Source organism: Eumetopias jubatus, unplaced genomic scaffold (genome assembly GCF_037043125.1).
Source record: "Eumetopias jubatus isolate StellerSeaLion01/CBP00866 unplaced genomic scaffold, mEumJub1_p1.0 scaffold_9, whole genome shotgun sequence".
In the NCBI taxonomy this organism is placed as follows: Eukaryota; Metazoa; Chordata; class Mammalia; order Carnivora; family Otariidae; genus Eumetopias; species Eumetopias jubatus.
Window position 1 is genome coordinate 124824678 of NW_028274815.1, and position 22954 is coordinate 124847631.

At 41.1% G+C, this 22954-nt stretch overlaps 2 protein-coding genes across 2 annotated transcripts in view; one reads left to right on the plus strand and one right to left on the minus strand.

Moving 5' to 3' along the window:
- Positions 1 to 471: 471 nt before the first annotated feature.
- On the minus strand, positions 472 to 11623 carry OSER1 (oxidative stress responsive serine rich 1). The gene is made up of 4 exons (XM_028122043.2): positions 11509 to 11623; positions 7646 to 7762; positions 4667 to 4780; positions 472 to 1299 (listed from the first exon to the last, which is right to left on the minus strand). The coding sequence occupies exons 2-4, from the start codon at positions 7720 to 7722 to the stop codon at positions 612 to 614; spliced, it is 879 nt and encodes a 292-aa protein (XP_027977844.1). The 5' UTR covers positions 7723 to 7762; positions 11509 to 11623; the 3' UTR covers positions 472 to 611.
- Positions 11624 to 12534: 911 nt separating this feature from the next.
- The window catches only part of GDAP1L1 (ganglioside induced differentiation associated protein 1 like 1), a 53501-nt gene continuing 43081 nt past the window's right edge, over positions 12535 to 22954 (plus strand). The window contains exon 1 of the mRNA XM_028121996.2: positions 12535 to 12594. The gene's annotated coding sequence lies outside the window, so the exon portion shown is untranslated. The remainder of the gene's footprint in view (positions 12595 to 22954) is intronic.

Genomic DNA, 22954 nt, shown 5'->3' on the forward strand with positions numbered 1-22954 from the left:
CTTCACATACCAAGTGCCAGCAGGGGTTTGTTTGGTGATGGTTAATGATTCTTTTCAAACAATATAGGGCAGGCCAGCTAGTTTATTCACACTGAATCTAAATCTTAGATCTCTGGCTTAACAATAACATAAGGAACCCTGAAAGACACAATAAACTTGTGTTAAATCAGAGATGGTTCAAATCAGTCATAGAACGTCTAAGATTCTGGGCTGGCAACTACAGCACGACAAATGTTCAGTCCAGTTACAAAACGTTTCATTTTCCTGGGCCAACAAATCTTAAACAGATCTGAAAAATGCACTACTTTACAAAGCCTTTTACCATATACCCATCGCTCCCAGTCAAGTAATTACGGTTTCTTCATCTCCCAGAAACTTTTCTAAAGAAGAGGGATTTTCCTTTGATCTGCTCGCTTTGGTGCGTATGTAAGAATGCAGAGAGTAAGTTTAAAGAACGAAGATGAACGGAGATGCCAAGAAAAGTTTTTATTGCAAGCACAGTGAGCAGAAGGAGATGTCTTCTCACATAACGTGGCCGCAAGGTCTGCCATTAACTAAATCTCTCTGACAACCCTTCATTGGTTTAAAGCATATTACTTAGCTTCTTGCTATCAGGTGTACATCATTTCTGCCATGTGGGACATTTTCTTGGGAATATACAAGTAATATTCCATGTAGCCTGACAGGTCCTCAATGGTCACATCATCCACATAGACTCGAGCTTGCTCAGAACAGGAGCGGGGGGAGCCAGACAGAGTTCTGGTGTGGAGCGACTGAGAATAGTCCTCAAGCATGGATCTTCGTTCTGGGGCCAAGGGAGGGACACTCTGCAGGCCTGAAAAGGAATACACTTCCATATCATGCCATCTCTTACACTGGCACTCCTTGCCTATGCATGCACATGGCTTGCCCTGGTTTAGCTTGGAAACGGATCGAAAGTCAGAGAGATCATTGGCCTTGAGACTTGCTTGGGAGACTTGGGTAGCATCAGAGGAGTCTTCCTTCTTACTCTCTGATGGGAGCCTGGGAACCGAAGTTCTCAAAGGCTCAACGACTGCCCCTGTGGGATTAGTATCGAGAGAAGTAGAGCATTCTCCTGCAGTGAACTCTTTAGGGGTGGAAATTCCCAGCCCACTGCTGCTATCAGGGGAGTCAGTCTGGCTTTTGTGCTTGAGCTGGCTGCTGGAAGAAGAAGCTATTGTACTGCAATGTATAAACTTTGGAGGATGAAGGACAGGAGACTTAGAACGTCGACGACGCTGGGTTCTTACTGCTCCTCGTGAAGACTTCCTTGTAGACCTAAGAGGAAAACAGTGCACAAAAAGATGTTGGGACACACAGCTCTCCTAAACAGATTCTTTGTGATAGCTGGAAATTTACTTCCTCTCTTCTTGAGTCTGAGGCCCTAAGTTTCCCCCAAAGAGATGTGCCTACCTCTGTTTTCAAGCCGCCTAAGTCTGCATCTCAAAAACGTCAACATCTCCTTATTAGTAAGCTATAGAAACAGGAGAGGTAAAGGGTAGGTTCTAATTGCATTTCTTGGACCAAACAATGGATGCAGAATACGTCCACCCCAAACCACTTGATGCTGTAAAGCCCAACTGTTGTGTTCTGTGCTCTGAACATAGCAGCTTCCATACCACTGTTTGTGGCTGGTGACGCAAATGGCCCCATGTCATGATGTCATGATTGCCACTCAGAGCAGCAGGCTTAGGATTCATTTCTATCACTAGTAACAGCTGACAAATAAATTCAGACTCCCTCAAGTTTTTATGGATATTGGGAATTACCAGACACTCTACATAACTTTTAATAAAACATTTAAATAAATAAAAGAGCTGAGCAAAGGAAAAAAGAGAAAGAGAGACTCAAAACTGCCAAGCAAAACAGAAATAAAAAGAACTTTAAAAACAACAACAACAACAACTGTATTTGACATTAAATCAAATGGCTGGGCCAAGCAGCAGAATAGAGCTAAGGAAAGAAATACTGAACTGGAAGATAAATCTGAATTATCTGTAACACAGTTCAGCCAATTGTAGGCTGTGGGTCAAAACTGGCTGTTTTCATACAGCCCATAGGGACTGCTCCTGTGGGCTAGCACCATGAGCCTGCCTGCGCCTGCCTTCCTGGCCAGCAGATGCGTCACACCACTGCAGTGGTCCCACACTGGTCCCATCTACAGGCTGGGGCTCTGCTGTCAGCAACTGCCAGCACCTGAGGGGTGGAATCTCAGTTCAAGAGTCTGGCTTGTGCGGGGCTCTCTGGAGGAAAGAAGGGCACGCTGGCATCTGGGTGCCATTGGGGCACAGGGTAAAACTGACTCCGGTACTGCCACCCATCCCCCCCCACCTGCCTAATCATTTCATCCTGAAACCAAGCAACTGAACACAAAATGTGTCCACCGGCCAGGATGGTGTGCATCAGGCAAATGGGGCAGGGCAGGAATTTTCTTGCTTATATACGTACCTACATAATATCCTTGAAACTCACCTCTTGGCTTCCAAAGCCTAAAATATTTACCATCTGGCCCTTTACAAAAAAAGTTTGCCTCTCCCTGACCTAAAAGGTAGTACAGAGACTTGGAGGAAACTTGGAGAAATGTAAAAGTTAAAAAAATATGTAAAATAGAATAAGAAATCTGGAGTTTCCCAAGGAAAGAATACAGAGCATGGAGGACAAGTGATTTTTGAAGAGATAAGGGCTGATAAATCTTCTGAATTGATGAAAGAGATCTACAGATAGAGGCAGCACCCTGAAACAGGACAAATAAAGAGCAATTCACATCTAGACCCACTGTAGCAAAACTGCAGATTCTCCAAAACTGGAACATCTTAAAAAAAGCCAGAGACTAGACAGATTATTCCCAAAAAGAAGAACAGTAAGATTGAAGGTAGACTTTTCAACATCAATAATGAAGCCAGAAGACAATGAGTATCTTCCAGAGCTATGAGAAAATAACTCAATCTAGAACTAGGACTTCAGGCATATTAAATCAGGTGTATCTTTCAAGAACAAGGATGAAACAAAGACATTTTCAGATAAATGAAAGTATATTTACAATAGAACATGATGTTATACAAGGAGGGGGCATCATTCATATTCATTCTATGGGGAGTTCTACAAGAGATCCTATTTACTAACAACAGACCTTTGCTAAAGGAATTTCTGAAGAAAGTACTTTAGAAAGAAAGAAAGGTATCCTATATGGAAGGTCGGTGAGATGCAAGAATGGTGAGAAGAAATTGTAAATGAGATAGACAAACACTGTTTATTTAAATAATAAGCGAGAAAACTAAAATATTGGGCAACTACACATGGAAGTCAGGAGGTCTGAGTAAAAAAATTGTACAGAGGGTTAAAATACCGCTGATGCTTGAACAAGAAGGGTTTGAAGGGCCCACTTACATGCGTGGATTTTCTACAGTACTTGCAAATGTAATTTTTCTTCCTAATTTTCTTAATGTTTTTTCTATCTTATTGTAAGAATACACTATATAATACATAAAACATATAAAATATGTGTAAATTGACTGTTTATGGTATCTGTAAGGCTTCTGGTCAACAGTGGGCTACTAGTAGCAAAGTCTGGGCAAGTCAAAAGTTACATATGGATTTCTGACCTACACAGATGTTAGCACCCCTAACCCTCCTGTAGTTCAAGGGTCACTGGAATAACTTCTGTCTTTGTTAATAAGCACGTACAGTGGAATTTCAAGGCTAACTACTAAAAGAATAGAAACACAGCATATAATTTCCAAGCCAGAAGGAAAAGTGGTGGTGGGGGGAAAAACCCATTTCAAACCATTTTTTAAAATGAGGGAGAAGAAGAGGGAAGGTAGGAAGAGTAGAACAAACAAACAAATAACCAACACAAAGAAGTAGGACAAACAGCATAAAGTAAAATGGCAGAAACAAGTCTAAATATATCAATCAATAATCAAAATAAATGTAAATGCACTGAACTCACTTTAAAAAAATTATCAGAATGAGTAAAACAAAATAAGCCATATATATTTATGACACACATCTAAAATTTTAAAACACACAATGGTTGAAAATAAAAGATAAAAAAAAATACAACAGGCAAATACCAACCACAAGACAACTGGATTAACTATAGCAATTCTGGAAAAAAACAGACTTTAAGACAAGAGCCATTATGAGGAATTAAGAATGTCACTTACATCATTAAAAATCTCAATTCATTAGGAAGAAAACATTCTAAACTGGTATGAACCTAGACTGTATAAACCTAACAAAATGGCTTCAAAATACATAAAATAAAAACATGGAACTTAAAGGGAAAACAAACAAATTCACTCCCATAGGGAAGATTTCAACATACATCTCTCAACTGATAGATTGAAAAAAAATTATTGAAAAAAAGACTCAAATAATACATTTAAAAGCTTGATTTAATAGACATAAAGAAACCCAAGAATGATTAGAGAAGACTCAGTCTTCTCAAACACACATAGGACATTTATAAAAACTGACTATGAACCAAGCCACACAGCAAGTCTCTATCAATTGAAAAGAATGGCTCATCTCTAATCATTGTGTTTGGGGTTCTGTATCTAACAGTTTTTTCTGGATACTCAGCAAAGTCCAATAGTAATTTAAAATATTGGGATAAAAATCATCTGCAGTAAGAAGCTCTTACCCATGCCAACTGTCTTTAGGTGCACATGAGGTTTTCGGTTTGGTATCATCTGCTGATGTTCTGACTGATGCTCTGACATTTGTGCCTTCTCCAACAGACAGAGATGCTATGGACCTGAAGAAAACAACGACGTTTACTGCTTACAGAAAACTGAAAGGAGGAAAACTTACTGCTCTCACCAACTCAAACACAATTTGTATTAATACCTTTCTCTGTCATTTGAGTTTCTCAAAAAATTGCTCACCTTTTAGAGAAAATTTTCCTCCAAAACCAAATTTAGGGGATCCTTAAAAGCCCACGGTTGTAGAATCATAAGCCAAAGAGTAATTCTGAAGTATGACCAGCAGCAGGATATAAATAGACTTTTAGGCTGTTTATCTGGGGCAGATAAGGCCTTACGTCCACAGAGAACCCTAATGACACTGACCACTTATTTTGTGTGGGCAAATCAGAGCCATGAGAACTAAGTTGAGGAGCAAAAAATTCAGGAGACTCATTCTAACTTGAAAATGAGTATTTCCGACAACTAATAAACTTGGAATATTACTGGAAGTTAAATCGTTGCAATTTAAAATTACAGAAGTAATACAGGTTTCCCAGGAAAGAAGATGAAAAAATTTGAGAGGAAAAAAAGAACGTCTATAATCTCACAACCCAGAGATTTACAACATTAATATTTTGGTATAAATCCTTCCAGATCTTTTCAATATATACATATACACACACACTGGGCTCCTACTATACATGCTGTGGTATAACAATCCTTTAGAAAGAAACAGTTTCTTTCTAAAGAAGTAAAAGGATGCTCACTGAAATTAATTTAAAATAAAAAGTAACAGGAATAACCTAAATGTCCAGTAGAAAATAGAAAATACTACATTATATAAATGATGACACATCTATTCAATGGAATATTAGGACTTAAATTAAGTATACAAAGAACTTGAATGACACAAGAGAATGCTTATAACATTAAGAGAAAACAACATTAGATAAACAACTATACATATATTATGATCTCAACTATGTCAAAAAACTGTATGGTGTTAAGTATAGATGGTCTGGATTGTTAACAGCAGGTATGGTAAATTGAGATTTTTACTTCCTTTTTGTTTCTGTGAATTTTTCTATAATAAGCATGTATTATCTTATAATCAGATAAAAAGGATTATGTTGTTTTCTAATAAATAAATAGAGATTTATCCTGATAAGACAAATACCATTGGGAATGGAAACCTGTTGAACAGGATCACGCTAAATTCCTGGCAAGGCTTGGTTTGTTTATGAGTCAGTACCTCAGATGTCCCATTTGTAAATCAGCAACAATATGAAACAACTAGAACCATATGATACATTACACAAGTCTTATTCTGCTTAGTCATGGTAATGACTCACCCCCTCTACTCTTACTCGGTTTTCTCAAATGTTCTCCACTGCTCCTTCCCCTTCTACAATTTTACTCCCAGCAGATCACAGACTACAAAGATGCAATATCTGACCATAACTTGTATGGTCAGATATTAAATCTTCAAAGGTGTTGTTGTTTTTGATGTTCCAGGTATTTTTAGGGGTATGGAAGTAGCTTAATTTTATGTTCCAACTTATTAAAACACCAGGAAAGAAATCTGTGTATGAAGAGTTATTCATATGAATTTATATACATTAAGGGATTTATCTGTATACGTGTATGTGTATACACATTCCTAGCATTTTCCTGACTAAAAAAATTATTTCTATACCAGAAATCACAAAGGAATGTGACTATAATCTGGAACTATTTCTCTGCTTTGTTTTTATTTCCCAAAATGACTTAAAAATTACTGATCAATTTAAATGGCAATATGACCATATGAGAAAAGCCCCTGGGAGGAGAAGATATTTATTTGAAGTATCATGGAAGCAAATGGGAGCACCATTAACAGTTCCTGTGCAAACCCATTAGTATAAATCTTCTCACCTGGTAGACCAAAAAAAAAAAGGACTAGCAATAAACAAACAGCTATAGCAACAACTATTTAATTTTTACTATGTGCCAAGTACTGTGTACAACTCTTCATGTTGTCTTCAAGAACACAGGTTCTGGAGGCAAACTGGGTTCAAATCCTTACTCTACCACTTCTCACCAATGTGACCCTTAGCAAGTGACTTAATCCATCTGTAGCTCATCTGTAAACCGGAATAACCATAATACCTATCTTCTAAGTTGGTAGTGAGAATTAAATAATGTGTATAGATACCTAAGCCAGTGTCTAGGGCACAGAAAGTGAGTAATAAATCTCAGTGATTATTACTTGTTGTGAAGTGTTCTACTCTGAGCTTCTAGGGTTTATTTTCCATTCATGGAAAGAAATATTCCTATATCTATCAAAGATTTGAGATTTCTTCTGGCCTGGGGTGAAGAATGGGGATGAAAAGAGTCCTGCACAGAACATTTTGCAGAGGGCGAAATATTAACATGCAGACAGCAGCTGGTCTGCAGGTGCTCTAATTAGTTTGGCTAAAGGGTCCAAGATTATTGATCTCAGTGACAGAACCCTAATGAATAGAGGTTTCCATAGTGATAGACTCAGCAATCAGAGCATATGAAATCGAGAATGTCTGTGGATTTCTATGGAGCCAATTCACTTTTAGGGAAAAACACTGTGATTCCCTGGAGATGCATGAGGAAATTCCTGATGGGACACTGCTTGATAATTTTGATTCAAGAGCGAGGTGGGGAACCCTCCTCAAAACTAAGGGAAACCAAAACACCCAACTTGGGAGTACAAATGAGTTACTACTTTTCAAAATTTAACATTAAGAGTTTCTTTTATAAGTTAAATAATGCTGTGCACAAATTTGGTAGAATGTCACACTATTAACATTTTAATCTTTTATTAATAATGAGAAATTTTAGAAGAGAATGAGATCTTCTTCAGTGGAAAAGGCTATTTAAATCTAATAAACAATTCCCAAATAATATACTATATATTTAATTACCCTGATGCATCCACTCTTAATTTCTTGAAAGCAGTTTGTAGACTCTCCTCTTCTCCATCCTTGGCTTCAGATTTCATTGTGAAAGTTTTTACACTACTATGGATGTTGCCGTTAATACTAAAAAATAAAAATAAAATGAGCAAAGTGAAAACAGAGAGGTTCAAAAGTATACCTTTTGTTAAAATCTATATTCCTGATACTATTACTACTTGTTAGCGGGAAAAAAGCAAAGTTCTATTTCTAAAAGAAATTTTCAGTGCAAACAGTTGGGGACTCTAGGTTTTATTTCTTAAGAAAAGACAAATGAAATGATATAGAAACATGTAACAGATTTTTTTATTGAAGTATAATTGACATGTTATATTAGTTTCAGATGTACAACAACATGATTCAACAATTGTGTATCTTAATTATTATGGATAGAATTTAAACTGTCCAAATACTTGATGCCAATATCCTATTACACAGCTTTGGAAACGAGATCACCTGAAATCTATGTTTAAGTATACCTTTTAACAGGAGGTAAAAATTTGTCCAGTTGTAGAGGTCTAGAAACCTACAGACAAAATGACCTTCGTACCAAAAATAAAAGGAAAAAGCTCTGATCCTTTAAAATGATACTGAGTATTTGTGTAGTCCAACCCTAACAATTCCCGTTAAGTATAACTTCATGACAAGATAGCATTTCTCTAAAGCAACCCTGACCCAGATATCAATATTCACATAAATATTCATACTCAGATATCAGATGTTACCATTGTTAAAGCAGGATTACAAATTTGTTTCAATGATTACTGATTATTCCACACTCTTACCAATATGGTTGATACCTCAATTTTTTTTTGCTTTTAATTATTTTAATTATTATACAAGATAGAAAATAAATGAACTATGCATGCAACTTTAAAAGATAAATAGAACAAACCTTGCCAAAAGAAAAAGGTGGAAAGTAAATACATATATAAATTATTTTTCTGTAGATGCACCTTTAAATGATCTCCACTTAACCAGTTCAATGGAACTTCTCCATTCTTCCACCTTGGTTTTTATATTTAAACAAAGAAAAGGGGAACAGGGGCCAATCAAAGCATAAGAGACATAACAGAGAAGCAGAGAAGTCTGTCAATAAATCCTTCGAAATCTAGTTTTCTGATTGTTTTCACTAAGGTAATAAATTAGTTAACATCAAATCTGAACAAAAAATAAGTCAGTATCTATGAACATATCACAGGGACTCAGAAAGAAAAAAGATAAAACAAAAAATAGAAGATGGCGGATTTGGGAAGCAAAGGATTAACTTTACCTTTTCCTTATTTCTAACTTGCTAACCCCATCTAACCCCCTTCCCCCCGCCCCTCCAGGCACTCTCAGAAGGAGCAGTGCCTCTCTGTGGACCCTTCTAACTTCTCTGATTCCTTATCTGCTCATTTCTCAGGGGCGAGTTTGAGGTTATTGTGAGACCTCTAATATTCCAAAGGGTGTCATAATATGTTTGATATCATGTAATCATATAGTACCAGTGGCAGAATAAAGAAGGAATTAACACTATTCATTTCACTTATTTGTTCACTTACATGTAGAAGATATTTTAGGCAGATCTCTCCGGCAAACACTGAAAACAGTCTCCAAAGAATTTAGCTAGCTTTTACTGCAACTTCTTAAATCAAAAAATCTGAACACACTCCCCACATATATCTTGCTGATTTATTTAACCAGTACATGAACTTGAGGAAACATTATTAATTCCATATTTTGCTGGTTTCTAATGCTTTTGGACTTAGAGGGGCATCCTCCCCCAGATACATATTAATGTCCTATTTATCTGGGGAGAGAGGTGAGCAAAGACCACATATCCTAATATTTTTGAAGCTCCACAGCACCTAAAGAGTGCTACTGTAAATTATAAACAAATTCTTCCTGCTGGCAGAACTAAAGTTTGGCTTATAGTTTTCCTCAATTACTTTAGGACCAGTCAAATGCTCAAACTATTTGCCCTTACAGAGTTAAACAATCTGAAGACAGTCTCCCCATCCCTGAAGACCCTACACAAACCCTTTTCCAGGACTCTCTGGAAATCAGTACATATGCATCTAAATATACACTGCTGAATTCCATAGACAGAAATTCATTCCATCCACAAATATTTACAGAATTCCTACCATGTGCTTTAGCACTAGACTGGATGTTAGGGATAGAAGAATAAACCTGACACATACGAGGACTGTGAACCCTATTCCTGTAAGAACTGGAGTCTCATTCCTGCCCTAACACTGTGCTAAGAAGTTTTGCACCCAGATATGTAATTTTTAATTATATAGTCCTAACTTAATGCACTGCAGGTGACCTCTAGATGTTTATACAAACTTAGTTAACATTCTTGTTGACACACCAAAAGATCTATTATTTGAAAACCAAAATAGACCAAAATAAAAACTGGCTATAGACTAAAACTTTAGGAATGAAGTTCTGTCTAGACTATTTTCAGACTTCCAATATTCTGATTACACACCTTTTCCCTCTGTTATATTAACCCAGGGAAAAGGCGAGTCTTAGACATGACCTTAAGAGCTAAATCAGAGCATGTTTGTAATTAATTACAACAGACTTATTATGCTCCTCTGTATTCCTGGCTTCCCATTCACTCAAATCAAGAGCTGTACAACTAACTCTGGGAAACATATAATTGGTTTGCCCTTTTTCATTGATATTAAATTTGTGGAGACATTTCTTGCCATTTTCACTGCACTGACTTCTTGAAAATGGAACAATTCCCAAAAAGATGAAAGTTTAAAAGCCCATTAGAAGTTACTTTGTATTCTTTTAAGTTAAATCACAAGGGGCAATTTATCTTTGCCTCGGATTTTCCCAACCTTTCAAAAATGACAAGTAAAATTCTACTAAGTTCCTCCATCAAAAGGGCAAATTCCTGGTTTTCTCTGAGTTTCAACGAATAGCATGTGTCACAATCTTATTTATATCTTGTAGTTTTAACCATGACCTCTTTTAACCTCAAGCCTAGATCCAAATTTCCAGGACCCTGAAAAGACCTGAGATCGATCAATAAAGGATCCCCGCGTAAGCGTGTCATCACAATGTTAAAAGATTTAGAAACTTTCCCAGCCTCCTAGGAAGCGAGGAGTGCGGGAAAGAAAGCCCTGCCCTGCAACCCCCTAAAACACAAACAAGTCTAGGTTGAAACTATCGGTCCCCAGACCAAAACACATTCACATCTCTCTCTACACACTCTCTCACTCCCTACACTCTCGATGTAGAGCTAAAGCACCGCGTTAATTCTACCCCCCCCCAATCTGGATCGGTTGCAATTAAACGAGAAAAGGTCAGAATCGGGGGGGGGGGGCGGATTTACTCAGGGAGTGGAGAGCTGTCTAAGGCCCCAGCTCTGCCCGTCCGGGGTCTCCAGCTGGAAAGGTGCCTCTGCTGGATGCTCCCCCGGCCAGAATGAGAGACTGAAGTTGTGCCCATGCAGGAGAAGGCGGGAGCGGAGCCGAAGAGGCAGCCAACGAGGCTGGGGCTCGGAAACAAGAAGGAAAGGGCGGGAAGGGGCAAAGGGCGGCCAAGGCAGGCGAAAAAGGGAAGCAACAGCCGGGCAGGAGCGGGCGGAGGGGCGGGACGCGGCGGGGACCGCGGGGTCGCGGGAAGGGAAAAGAGAGCGGAGCTTGGGCCGACCCAGACCGCGGCTGCCGAGGGGGCGCGGAGAGGCCCAGGCCGGGCCCAGGCAGTCAGCGCCGGGGGACGACGCGACGAGAGGCGGACGGGCCCAGGAGAAGCCGCCCGAGGCCAGGCCGGGCCGGCAGGTCGAAACGCGATGCCACGGCCTACCCCCGTCACGTCAAGGCACTCACCTCCTCGCAGCTGGGGCGCTCCGGGAATCCAGTCCCGTCAGTTCAGGTCGTCTCTCCCGGATCGCAGCGCCTGACTGACCCGGATCCAAACCCGCGAAGGGGTCAGCCCGCGCCTCTGAAGTCGCACTGCGCCTGCGTCACTCAGCCACGCGCCCCGCCCCCTGCTCCTGCTCCTCCCACCCCAGTGACTCGGCAGCGCGGCAGGCGGTGGCTGCGCAGGCGCGGGGCATCGGCCTTGCCCCTCGAAAGCCCTGTACCGCCCCTCTCGGAAGCACGTGCGTCTACGTCATTTCCTGTTATTCTCCTCGCTTAGTCCTCGGTCCTCCGTGGGTTCGCTCGGGACCGGCGTTTGGGGCGTGTCCGCTTCCTCTCTGTCAGGTGAGTGAGTAGAAGCTGTTCTTCGCAGTCGCGCGGCCGCCTCACTTCCCAAGGTCTCCCTGGGCCTGGTGCTCGCCCTGGAGTCACCATGGCAACGGAAATTCCGGGGACCGAGGCCGGGGTGGGGGAATCTTCGCGGCACCGGAGCCCCGCTGAGCTCTTGGCCCGAGTCTCCTTGGTGCGAAGGAACCGGACGGCCTGCACCATCTCCAGATCTCGGACGCAAGCCCTCGTTTCCTGGCCTGCAGAGACGCGGGAGAGGTTATCAATCACGGCCAGGGCCATGAATGTGAGGCCGGAATTGGAATGGCTGTAATGCCTCTGTTTGACTTGAGACGGCTGTTTTTACCTGTCCGGGCCACAGTTTCTCCAGCTGTTCAGTGAGGAAGTGGACTGTATCAGCGAATCTCGTTTTTTTTTTTTCAGGCACGGACTCCTTGGAAAGTCTAGTGAGAACTCGACGGAGAAATGCACATACGCACTAAATTTTGCAAAATGGCTTATGGCAGTTCACCTAACTAGGTGATTTTAAGGGATCTTTCTATTTGTAGGACTCTGACAGTTGCTCAGATGAAAGGCAGAGAAGGGGTGATGTGTGCAGCAGTTGCAAACCTCCCCCCCGCCCGCCCGCCCGCCCGCCAGCCATCACCGGGAGTGGTTCTGCTGAAGTAGCTGTACTTCTCCGCACTCACCGTGCCCCGGTTAAACGTTCGTACTTCTCCGAGCTTTGTGGAAAAGATAGCTTTCCTTAATAGAAGGAAGAGTTGGCTAGAGTTGGTTCTGGCCCTACACTAGGGTGAGGGTTGTTACCTAAGCCAAAACTGGACCCTCCCATCCCCCCCCCCCCCATACTCAGGTATAGTCACCTAACTAGATAGGCTGCTGGAAATAGTTTAGTCTGTCCAGCTTAACTACAGCCAGACCTTGGAATGCCTGACCCATGTCTGGGAGTGGAATCTACATGTCATTGTATAAGGATGTTAAACATAAAGCATGTAGTGGGCCCTGGGTAAAACATTTTAAGTTCTCCTTGTTCCTACCAAAGGCTCATTAACTGACGGGATGAAAAAAATCTGTTAATTGTGAAGTTCCAACATCAAACCTAATAATGCTAATAATAATGGCAGCAATGTGCGTGTTTTCTCATGTGATATTCTTGTGACTTTATACAGTTTACAGATGAGGATGCCTGGGACTCAGATGTTAGATCCCTTGTTCTAGCTCCCCTTGTCCTGTCACCCAGTGCTAGTAAGTGACTGAGTCAGGATTTAATCTGTCTCAAAAGCCTGTCCGTCTACTGCTGCCCATTTCTCAACATCTCTTAGAAAAGAATAAAAAAGAGGAAAATATGGTGCATTTTTTTCTCAGGAGTTACAAAGTGAGTTATATCAAGACTTAAATATGTGTTATTAAGCTGTCATTTGAAAATACTGCTTCAGATAAAATTCTCATACTTGAGGGCAAGGACTATACCTAGATCCGTAACGAATCCCCAAAGCCTAACGATTCCTGGAGGCTAGTAGGTTCTAAATACAGTTTTGGTGAAGTCTTCATTCTACCTTACTTCCTTCCATTATGGCATTAAGTACTAACAACCAAAAATTTTTTAAGTGCTTCATGTAAGCATATCTCCATCATAAAGTCAGATGCTTTCTGAGACTGGCTCATTACTCAGGGAATAGCTGGAAGGCAAGAACCTCTGGGGAATACCTCTGAAGTCCGTTAACTCACACCACCTGCTGTGGCCTGAAATTTCAAGTCATCACAGACAGGCCTGGCTCACTGGTACCTCATGACAGAATGAGATAGAGAAGCTACTTAAAACGTGATCTGAGGGAACAAAAAGCCAGATAGGCCTCCTATGTTAGCAACACAGGGTCTTCCCAGTCATGGAAAAAGCCCCGAAATTATGTGCAGACTTTCTGTATTTAGGAAATTGGCTGGGTTTTAACTTAATGCACATAGTAATGTCATTTCATCAGAAAGTTATGGTAGCTGTAAAATCCTTTAGCAGTACTTCCTATTCCATGTATCTTATAACTGATTGAACACAGGAGATTTCATTTCATCAAATTATACTGCAAAAACAACATACATAGGAATATAACTGATTTAAAAAAAATAACTTTGAAGAAGGCAAGTTCAAAACCTTTAAAAAAATTTATTTTCCCAACCATGTGGCTGCCATCCTACCAGCTGGTAATCTGGAATAGTCGTCTTAAGGATTTTAAGGCTCAAAAACATTATTCCTTACCTTGATACAATTTTGAAAATGACTTTGGAGTAGACGGTGGTGATTATAATGATCAACAAGGATTGTCTCACTTAATCTTCGTAGCCAACTTGCAAAGCAGTTGCTTTTATTTTGTCCATTTTACAGCTGAGTATACTAAGGATCAGAGCAGTTAGATAACTTACCAAGGCTACACAGCTTGTAAGTGCCAGAATTGGGATTCAGATCTAAGCCATCTGACTCTACACTCATCTTGCTAGCCACTGAGGCCACTTTTCTTAGCCTTTACCCATCTTCCCCTTAACACACCCTAACTAGATCAGGCGTACTTGCTTTCACCGGAAATACACTGGGCTTGAGGAAATGTGCTGCTGAGGAAATGTGCTGCCTAGTGTGTGGGACTCTGTTCCAGCTGCCCTTGACTTGCCTGTTCCTGAACTTACCAGGCACATTTCCCTCTCAGGCCTTTTGTATTTGATGTTCCCTCTGCTTGGAACGTTGTTTACCCACAACTCTCCTCTTCATTGAAGTCTCTGCTCATATCGGTTCCCCATCAGGGCCTTTCCTGGCTACCCCAGAAGCCCCCTTCATCTGTATCCCTTGAACTGGCTTTATTTTTCATTATAGCACTTGCCACTACCTGACAATATATATTCATTACCACTCCCCTCACTAGAAGTGAGCTGAGAACAGAGACTTTGTCTCTTTTGTTTATCACTACTTTTCTCATTGACTCCTAGATGATATTTCCCACCGTTTAGCACTCTGAAAAAATGGATGTGTCTTATAATTGACAGCTGTATCCTGGTAGCATGTGTTTTTTTCTTGATTATACCTACAATAAATGGGGAGTCTTTAAAACAGTGGTGTCTTAGAGTTGATGAAAATACAGTCTATCCTCAGGGCCCAAACTCTTGCCTGGCACAGAGTTGGCACTCAGTAATTACTTGTCAAGTGAGAGCACTGAACGTTCACTATGTGCCAGAAACTATTTAAATATTTTTAATCCCCCACCATTATCCTGTTATGAAATACTTCTGTTATCAAAGCAGTGTGGTAGTGGGGAGTAAATATGTGGTGTCCTTTTGGAAGTCTGGGAGAGGGAAGAGAGCTTCGTCCTGGTTTCTGCCGTGGGACTGCGGTGTGTCAGGTTTCCTTGCTTGTCCTCAGTTCCTACTCTTCTTTCCACAGACTTTAGTGAATACCTGCTGCTTGCCCAGTGCTGTGTATAAGTGGGGGCACAGGATGCCCTATGGGCACCCAGAAGGGTTGCCTAGCCCTGTCTGGAGGTGCAGGGGGATGTCTCAGACAAGGCTTCCTGAGGAGGTTCTGTCTAAACTTGAAAGTCAGACATTGATCTGGGAAGTGGGAAAGGACAAAGATGAGACTGGAGAGGGCCCAAGCCAATTCAAGGAGAGAGTCGTGTTAAATAGCTTGCGTTTCGTCCATGAGTAAAATAGTGATATACCAGTGGACCACTTCTAGCACTCTGGCAGCCTCTTAGAAAGTAGATGAGGAAGGAGGGGAATGTAAGAGAGGCCTGTTTGAAGACATTTGAATTAATGTAAATAAAGGCCAGAACTGCAACAGTGGCTGAAGGGGGTAAAGGCACCTAAGGGGCCACAGCATCTAAGATAGCGGGACTTGGCTGGGCATGCTGGTCAGAGGTGTCTGGCCTGAGTGTATGAGCGGCCAGTAGGTGGCACCATTCACCAGGGAGAGAAATCCAGGAAGCCAGTGAGTTTGGGGAATTGGGGAGTTTAGTTTTGGACATCAGGAGTTGGAAGTGCAGGTGATAGCAGGAATCCCATCATGAAGGGTCTTCATCTTAGAGACTGTATCGGGGGTTTATTTTCAGAATTGTGGGGACTGTGGAAGAGAAGAGAAATGACCATTTTACTTTAGAACAATTACTGTGGTTAGAGCCTGGATGGCACAGTGATCTGGGCCTGAGTTGGCAGTGATCTAAAGAGCGGGTGGTCATAGGCCTGGAGAGCAGGGTAGCAGATTGAAAGTTTAATACATCGGGCTTCGGTGAGAGATTAAATGTGAACAGGATGGACAGTGAGCGCAAGTGGATAATGAAAATTTACTTTCTGGTTTGAGCCACTGATTAGGTATTGTTACCTATTTCTAATGTCACCCTACTGAATCCTATAGGCAGTGAACAGATGGAGAACAACATTTAAACTGGGGATAATAATAAAAGCTCATACTCTTACAGCTCTTACTGTGTGTCCGCAAATTCAGTCTCATCCTCTCAACAGTCTCATGAGAGTACCATTATCAGCTTCATTTTCCAGATGAGGTAACTGACAGAGAAGTACAGTAACTTGTCTGAGGTCACACAGCTAGGAAGTGGTGTGGCTGGAATTTGAACCAAGGCAGTCTGGCTGAAGGCTGCTCTCACTGCCTGCCTGGTGAGATGCCTCTAAATGAGGAGCTGAGTTTAGACACACTGAACTTGGGAGATCTGTGGGGCAGCCCCGTGGACCTATCCAAGGCACAGGAAGATACATGGGGCTGGGTGGGGACAGCCTGGACCTTATGTTCTGACTGTTGGATCCCGATGATGTATTACTTATGCAAAACAACAACTGGAAATGTAAAGAGCCCCTGCTCCAAGGCTGTTGAGCTAAGCCTTTAGGTACTCATACTTACTCTATCTGGCAGTTCACAATAGCTGCTTTGAGTTTTTCAATTTGGGTTAAGTCTTGATAAGTCTTCAACTTACTCTACATTTGAACTGTTACATCATGGTTTCCTGGCTCAGCCTAACTCCAAGAATTCTTTCCTTGCCCTTCACGGTCTCTTAACCAATCTTCCCTCTCAAGCGTTGACATTTAGCTATAATTTGTCAAGGTATTTCTTCATTCTCTGCTTATGCACTCATGAGTGTCTAATTCTGCCCGAGGGAAAAAGAAAAGATTTCACCAGAAAGGTGCACCTGTGTCCTCAGAAGCCGTTGGACATGAGGTCTCACTCTGTGTCCTTTCCTCTTGGCCCGGCTCTATAGCCATTCCTTCCCCTCCTCTCTGAGATCAGTCTCTACTTTGACACCACTTTGGTTCCCATCTTGCCCCTGTTCTCAGGGGACTCACACCATCTTTCCATACATGCAAACACATATGGTACCTTTTCGCATCCTTTAAAATACAAAAACAATGGGCGAAAACCTAAACCCACAAAGTCCCCTTCTATCCAAATCCCCCCCTAAAGCTGTCCTTTCCTCCCCCTTAAAACCATAGTATCTCTACTACTTCAATTCTCTCTCTCCTCAGCCCACTGCGCACTGTAGCCTGACTTCCATCCCCACGGAAACACATCTTGCTGAGGTCACAAGTAACTTCCTTGTTGCTGCATCTAGTGGCCTCTTTCTCAGTTCTTTTTTTTTTATTTTTTTATTGTTATGTTAATCACCATATATTACATCATTTGTTTTGGATGTAGTGTTCCATGATTCATTGTTTGTTCATAACACCCAGGGCTCCATGCAGAACGTGCCCTCCTTAATACCCATCACCAGGCTAACCCATCCCCCTCCCCTCCTCCCCTCTAGAACCCTCAGTTTGTTTTTCAGAGTCCATCATCTCTCATGGTTCGTCTCCCCCTCTGACTTACTCCCCTTCATTCTTCCTCTCCTGCTATCTTCTTCTTTTTCTTTTTTCTTAAAATATGTTGCATTATTTGTTTCAGAAGTACAGATCTGTGATTCAACAGTCTTGCACAATTCACAGCGCTCGCCGTAGCACATACCCTCCCCAATGTCTATCACCCAGCCACCCCATCCCTCCCACCCCCAACCACTCCAGTAACACCCAGTTTGTTCCTGATATTAAGAATTCCTCATATCAGTGAGGTAATATGATACACGTCTTTCTCTGATTGACTTATTTCACTCAGCATAACACCCTCCAGTTCCATCCACGTCGTTGCAAATGGCAAGATCTCATTCCTTTTGATGGCTGCATAATATTCCATTGTGTATATATACCACATCTTCTTTGTCCATTCATCTGACGATGGACATCTTGGCTCTTTCCACAGTTTGGCTATTGTGGACATTGCTGCTATAAACATTGGGGTGCACGTACCCCTTCGGGGCCCTACATTTGTATCTTTGTGGTAAATACCCAGTAGTGCAGTTGCTGGATCGAATGGTAGCTCTAATTTCAACTGTTTGAGGAACCTCCATACTGTTTTCCAGAGGGGCTGCACCAGCTTGCATTCCCACCAACAGTGTAGGAGGGTTCCCCTTTCTCCACATCCCTGCCAACATCTGTCGTTCCCTGACTTGTTAATTTTAGCCATTCTGACTGGTGTGACGTGGTATCTCATTGAGGTTTTGATTTGGATTTCCCTGATGCCGAGTGACGTTGAACACTTTTTCATGTGCCTGTTGGCCATTTGGATGTCTTCTTTGGAAAAATGTCTGTTGATGTCTTCTGCCCATTTCTTGATTGGATTATTTGTTCCTTGGGTGTTGAGTTTGATAAGTTCTTTATAGATTTTGGATACTAGCCCTTTATCTGATAGGTCATTTGCAAATATTTTCTCCCATTCTGTCGGTTGTCTTTTGGTTTTGTGGACTGTCTCTTTTGCTGTGCAAAAGCTTTTTATCTTGATGAAATCCCAATAGTTCATTTTTGCCCTGGCTTCCCGTGCCTTTGGCGATGTTTCTAGGAAGAAGTTGCTGCGGCTGAGGTCGAAGAGGTTGCTACCTGTGTTCTCCTTTAGGATTTCGATGGACTCCTGTCTCACGTTTAGGTCTTTCAACAATTTGGAGTCTATTTTTGTGTGTGGTGTAAGGAAATGGTCCAGTTTCATTCTTCTGCATGTGGCTGTCCAATTTTCCCAACACCATTTGTTGAAGAGACTGTCTTTTTTCCATTGGACATTCTTTCCTGCTTTGTCAAAGATAAGTTGACCACAGAGTTGAGGGTCCATTTCTGGGCTCTCGATTCTGTTCCATTGATCTATGTGTCTGTTTTTGTGCCAGTACCATACTGTCTTGATGATGACAGCTTTGTAATAGAGCTGGCAGTCCGGAATTGTGATGCCGCCAGCTTTGCTTTTCTTTTTCAATATTCTTCTGGCTATTCGGGGTCTCTTCTGGTTCCATACAAATTTTAGGATTATTTGTTCCATTTCTTTGAAAAAAGTGGATGGTATTTTGATGGGGATTGCATTGAATGTGTAGATTGCTCTAGGTAGCATTGACATCTTCACAATGTTGGTTCTCCCAGTCCATGAGCATGGAACGTTTTTCCATTTCTTTGTGTCTTCAATTTCTTTCCTGAGTATTTTATAGTTTTCTGAGTACAGATCCTTTGCCTCTTTGGTTAAATTGATTCCTAGGTATCTTATGGTTTTGGGTGCAATTGTGAATGGGATCGACTCCTTGATTTGTCTCTCTTCTGTCTTGTTGTTGGTGTATAGGAATGCCACTGATTTCTGTGCATTGATTTTATAGCCTGCTACTTGTGTGAATTGATGTTCCAGGTATTTTTAGGGGTATGGAAGTAGCTTAATTTTATGTTCTAGCAGTTTTGGGGTGGAGTCTTTTGGGTTTTCCACATAAAGTATCATATCATCTGCAAAGAGTGAGAGTTTGACTTCCTCTTTGCCAATTTGGATGCCTTTGATTTCTTTTTGTTGTCTGATTGCTGTGGCTAGTCCTTCTAATACTATGTTGAATAGCAGTGGTGAGAGTGGGCATCCCTGCCGCGTTCCTGACCTTAGGGGAAAAGCTCTCAGCTTTTCCCCATTGAGAATGATATTCGCTGTAGGTTTTTCATAGATGGCTTTTATGATATTGAGGTATGTACCCTCTATCCCTATACTCTGAAGAGTTTTGATCAAGAAAGGATGCTGTACTTTGTCAAATGCTTTTTCTGCATCTATTAAGAGGATCATATGATTCTTGTTCTTTCTTTTGTGAATGTATTGTATCACGTTGATTGATTTGCGGATGTTGAACCAGCCTTGCAGCCCAGGGATAAATCCCACTTGGTCGTGGTGAATAATCCTTTTAATGTACTGTTGGATCCTATTGGCTAGTATTTTGGTGAGAATTTTTGCATCTATGTTCATCAAGGATATTGGTCTGTAATTCTCCTTTTTGATGGGGTCTTTGTCTGGTTTTGGGAACAAGGTAATGGTGGCCTCATAAAATGAATTTGGAAGTTTTCCTTCCATTTCTATTTTTTGGAACAGTTTCAGGAGAATAGGTATTAATTCTTCTTTAAATGTCTGATAGAATTCCCCTGGGAAGCCATCTGGCCCTGGGCTTTTGTTTCTTGGGAGATTTTTGATGACTGCTTCAATTTCCTTAGTGGTTATAGGTCTGTTCAGGTTTTCTATTTCTTCCTGGTTCAATTTTGGTAGTTGATACATCTCTAGGAATGCACCCATTTCTTCCAGGTTATCTAATTTGCTGGCATAGAGTTGCTCATAATATGTTCTTATAATTGTTTGTATTTCTTTGGTGTTGGTTGTGATCTCTCCTCTTTCATTCATGATTTTGTTGATTTGGGTCATTTCTCTTTTCTTTTTAATCAGTCTGGCCAGGGGTTTATCAATCTTGTTAATTCTTTCAAAGAACCAGCTCCTAGTTTCGTTGATCTGTTCTACTGTTCTTTTGGTTTCTATTTCATTGATTTCTGCTCTGATCTTTATTATTTCTCTTCTCCTGCTGGGTTTAGGCTTTCTTTGCTGTTCTTTCTCCAGCTCCTTTAGGTGTAGGGTTAGGTTGTGTATTTGAGACGTTTCTTGTTTCTTGAGAAAGGCTTGTATTGCTATATACTTTCCTCTCAGGACTGCCTTTGCTGTATCCCAAAGATTTTGGACAGTTGTGTTTTCATTTTCGTTGGTTTCCATGAATTTTTTTAATTCTTCTTTAATTTCCTGGTTGACCCATTCATTCTTTAGTAGGATGCTCTTTAGCCTCCACGTATTTGAGTTCTTTACGATTTTCCTCTTGTGATTGAGTTCTAGTTTCAAAGCATTGTGGTCTGAAAATATGCAGGGAATGATCCCAATCTTTTGGTACCGGTTGAGACCTGATTTGTGACCTAGGATGTGATCAATTCTGGAGAATGTTCCATGGGCACTAGAGAAGAATGTGTATTCCGTTGCTTTGGGATGGAATGTTCTGAATATGTCTGTGAAGTCCATTTGGTCCAGTGTGTCATTTAAAGTCTTTATTTCCTTGTTGAGCTTTTGCTTAGATGATCTGTCCATTTCAGTCAGGGGGGTGTTAAAGTCCCCCACTATTATTGTATTGTTGTCAATGTGTTTCTTTGCTTTTGTTATTAATTGCCTTATATAATTGGCTGCTCCCATGTTCGGGGCATAGATATTTTTTTTTTAATTTTTTTATTGTTATGTTAATCACCATATATTACATAATTTGTTTTGGTGTACTGTTCCATGATTCACTGTTTGTTCATAACACCCAGTGCTCCATGCAGAATGTGCCCTCCTCAATACCCATCACCAGGCTAACCCATCCCCCCACCCTCCTCCCCTCCAGAAACCTCAGTTTGTTTTTCAGAGTCCATCATCTCTCCTGGTTCGTCTCCCCCTCTGACTTACTCGGGGCATAGATATTTACAATTGTTAGATCTTCTTGTTGGATAGACCCTTTAAGTAGGATATAGTGTCCTTCCTCATCTCTTATTACAGTCTTTGTTTTAAAATCTAGTTTGTCTGATATAAGGATTGCCACCCCAGCTTTCTTTTGGTGTCCATTAGCATGGTAAATGGTTTTCCACCCCCTCACTTTCAATCTGGGGGTGTCTTTGGGTCTAAAATGAGTCTCTTGCAGACAGCATATGGATGGGTCTTGTTTTTTAATCCAATCTGATAGCCTGTGTCTTTTGATTGGGGCATTGAGCCCATTTACATTCAGGGTAACTATTGAAAGGTATGAATTTAGTGCCACTGTATTGCCTGTAAGGTGACTGTTACTGTATGTTGTCTGTGTTCCTTTCTGATCTATGCTGCTTTTAGGCTCTCTCTTTGCTTAGAGGACCCCTTTCAATATTTCTTGGAGGGCTGGTTTCGTGTTTGCAAATTCCTTTAGTTTTTGTTTGTTCTGGAAGCTTTTTATCTCTCCTTCTATTTTCAATGACAGCCTAGCTGGATATAGTATTCTTGGCTGCATATTTTTCTCGTTTAGTGCTCTGAAGATATCTTGCCAGCCCTTTCTGGCCTATCAGGTCTCTGTGGATAGGTCTGTTGCCAATCTAATATTTTTACCATTGTAGGTTACATATCTCTTCTCCCGAGCTGCTTTCAGGATTTTCTCTTTGTCTCTGAGACTCTTAAGTTTTACTATTAGATGTCGGGGTGTTGACCTATTATTATTGATTTTGAGAGGGGTTCTCTGTGCCTCCTGGATTTTGATGCCTGTTTCCTTCCTCACATTAGGGAAGTTCTCTGCTATTATTTGCTCCAGTATACCTTCTGCCCCTCTCCCTCTTTATTCTTCTTCTGGGATCCCAATTATTCTAATCTTGTTTCGTCTTATCGTATCACTTATCTCTCGAATTCTGCCCTCATGATCCTGTAGTTGTTTCTCTCTCTTTTTCTCAGCCTCTTTATTTTCCATCATTTGGTCTTCTATATCACTGATTCTCTCTTCTGCCTCATTTATCCTAGCAGTTAGTGCCCCCATTTTTGATTGCACCTCATCAATAGCCTTTTTGATTTCGACTTGGTTGGATTTTAGTTCTTTTATTTCTCCAGAAAGGGTTTCTCTAATAACTTCCACGCTTTTTTCAAGCCCAGCTAGTATCTTTAAAGTCATGATTCTGAACTCTAGGTCCGACA

Excerpts from the sequence above, each read along its gene's own strand:
- OSER1 (XM_028122043.2), bottom strand. The coding sequence starts at position 7,722 with ATGAAATCTGAAGCCAAGGATGGAGAAGAGGAGAGTCTACAAACTGCT. Across the intron at positions 4,781-7,645 it reads TTAAGAGTGGATGCATCAGG|GTCCATAGCATCTCTGTCTG; the intron begins GTAATTAAATAT and ends TGTTTTCTTCAG. Across the intron at positions 1,300-4,666 it reads CCTAAAGACAGTTGGCATGG|GTCTACAAGGAAGTCTTCAC; the intron begins GTAAGAGCTTCT and ends TTTTCCTCTTAG.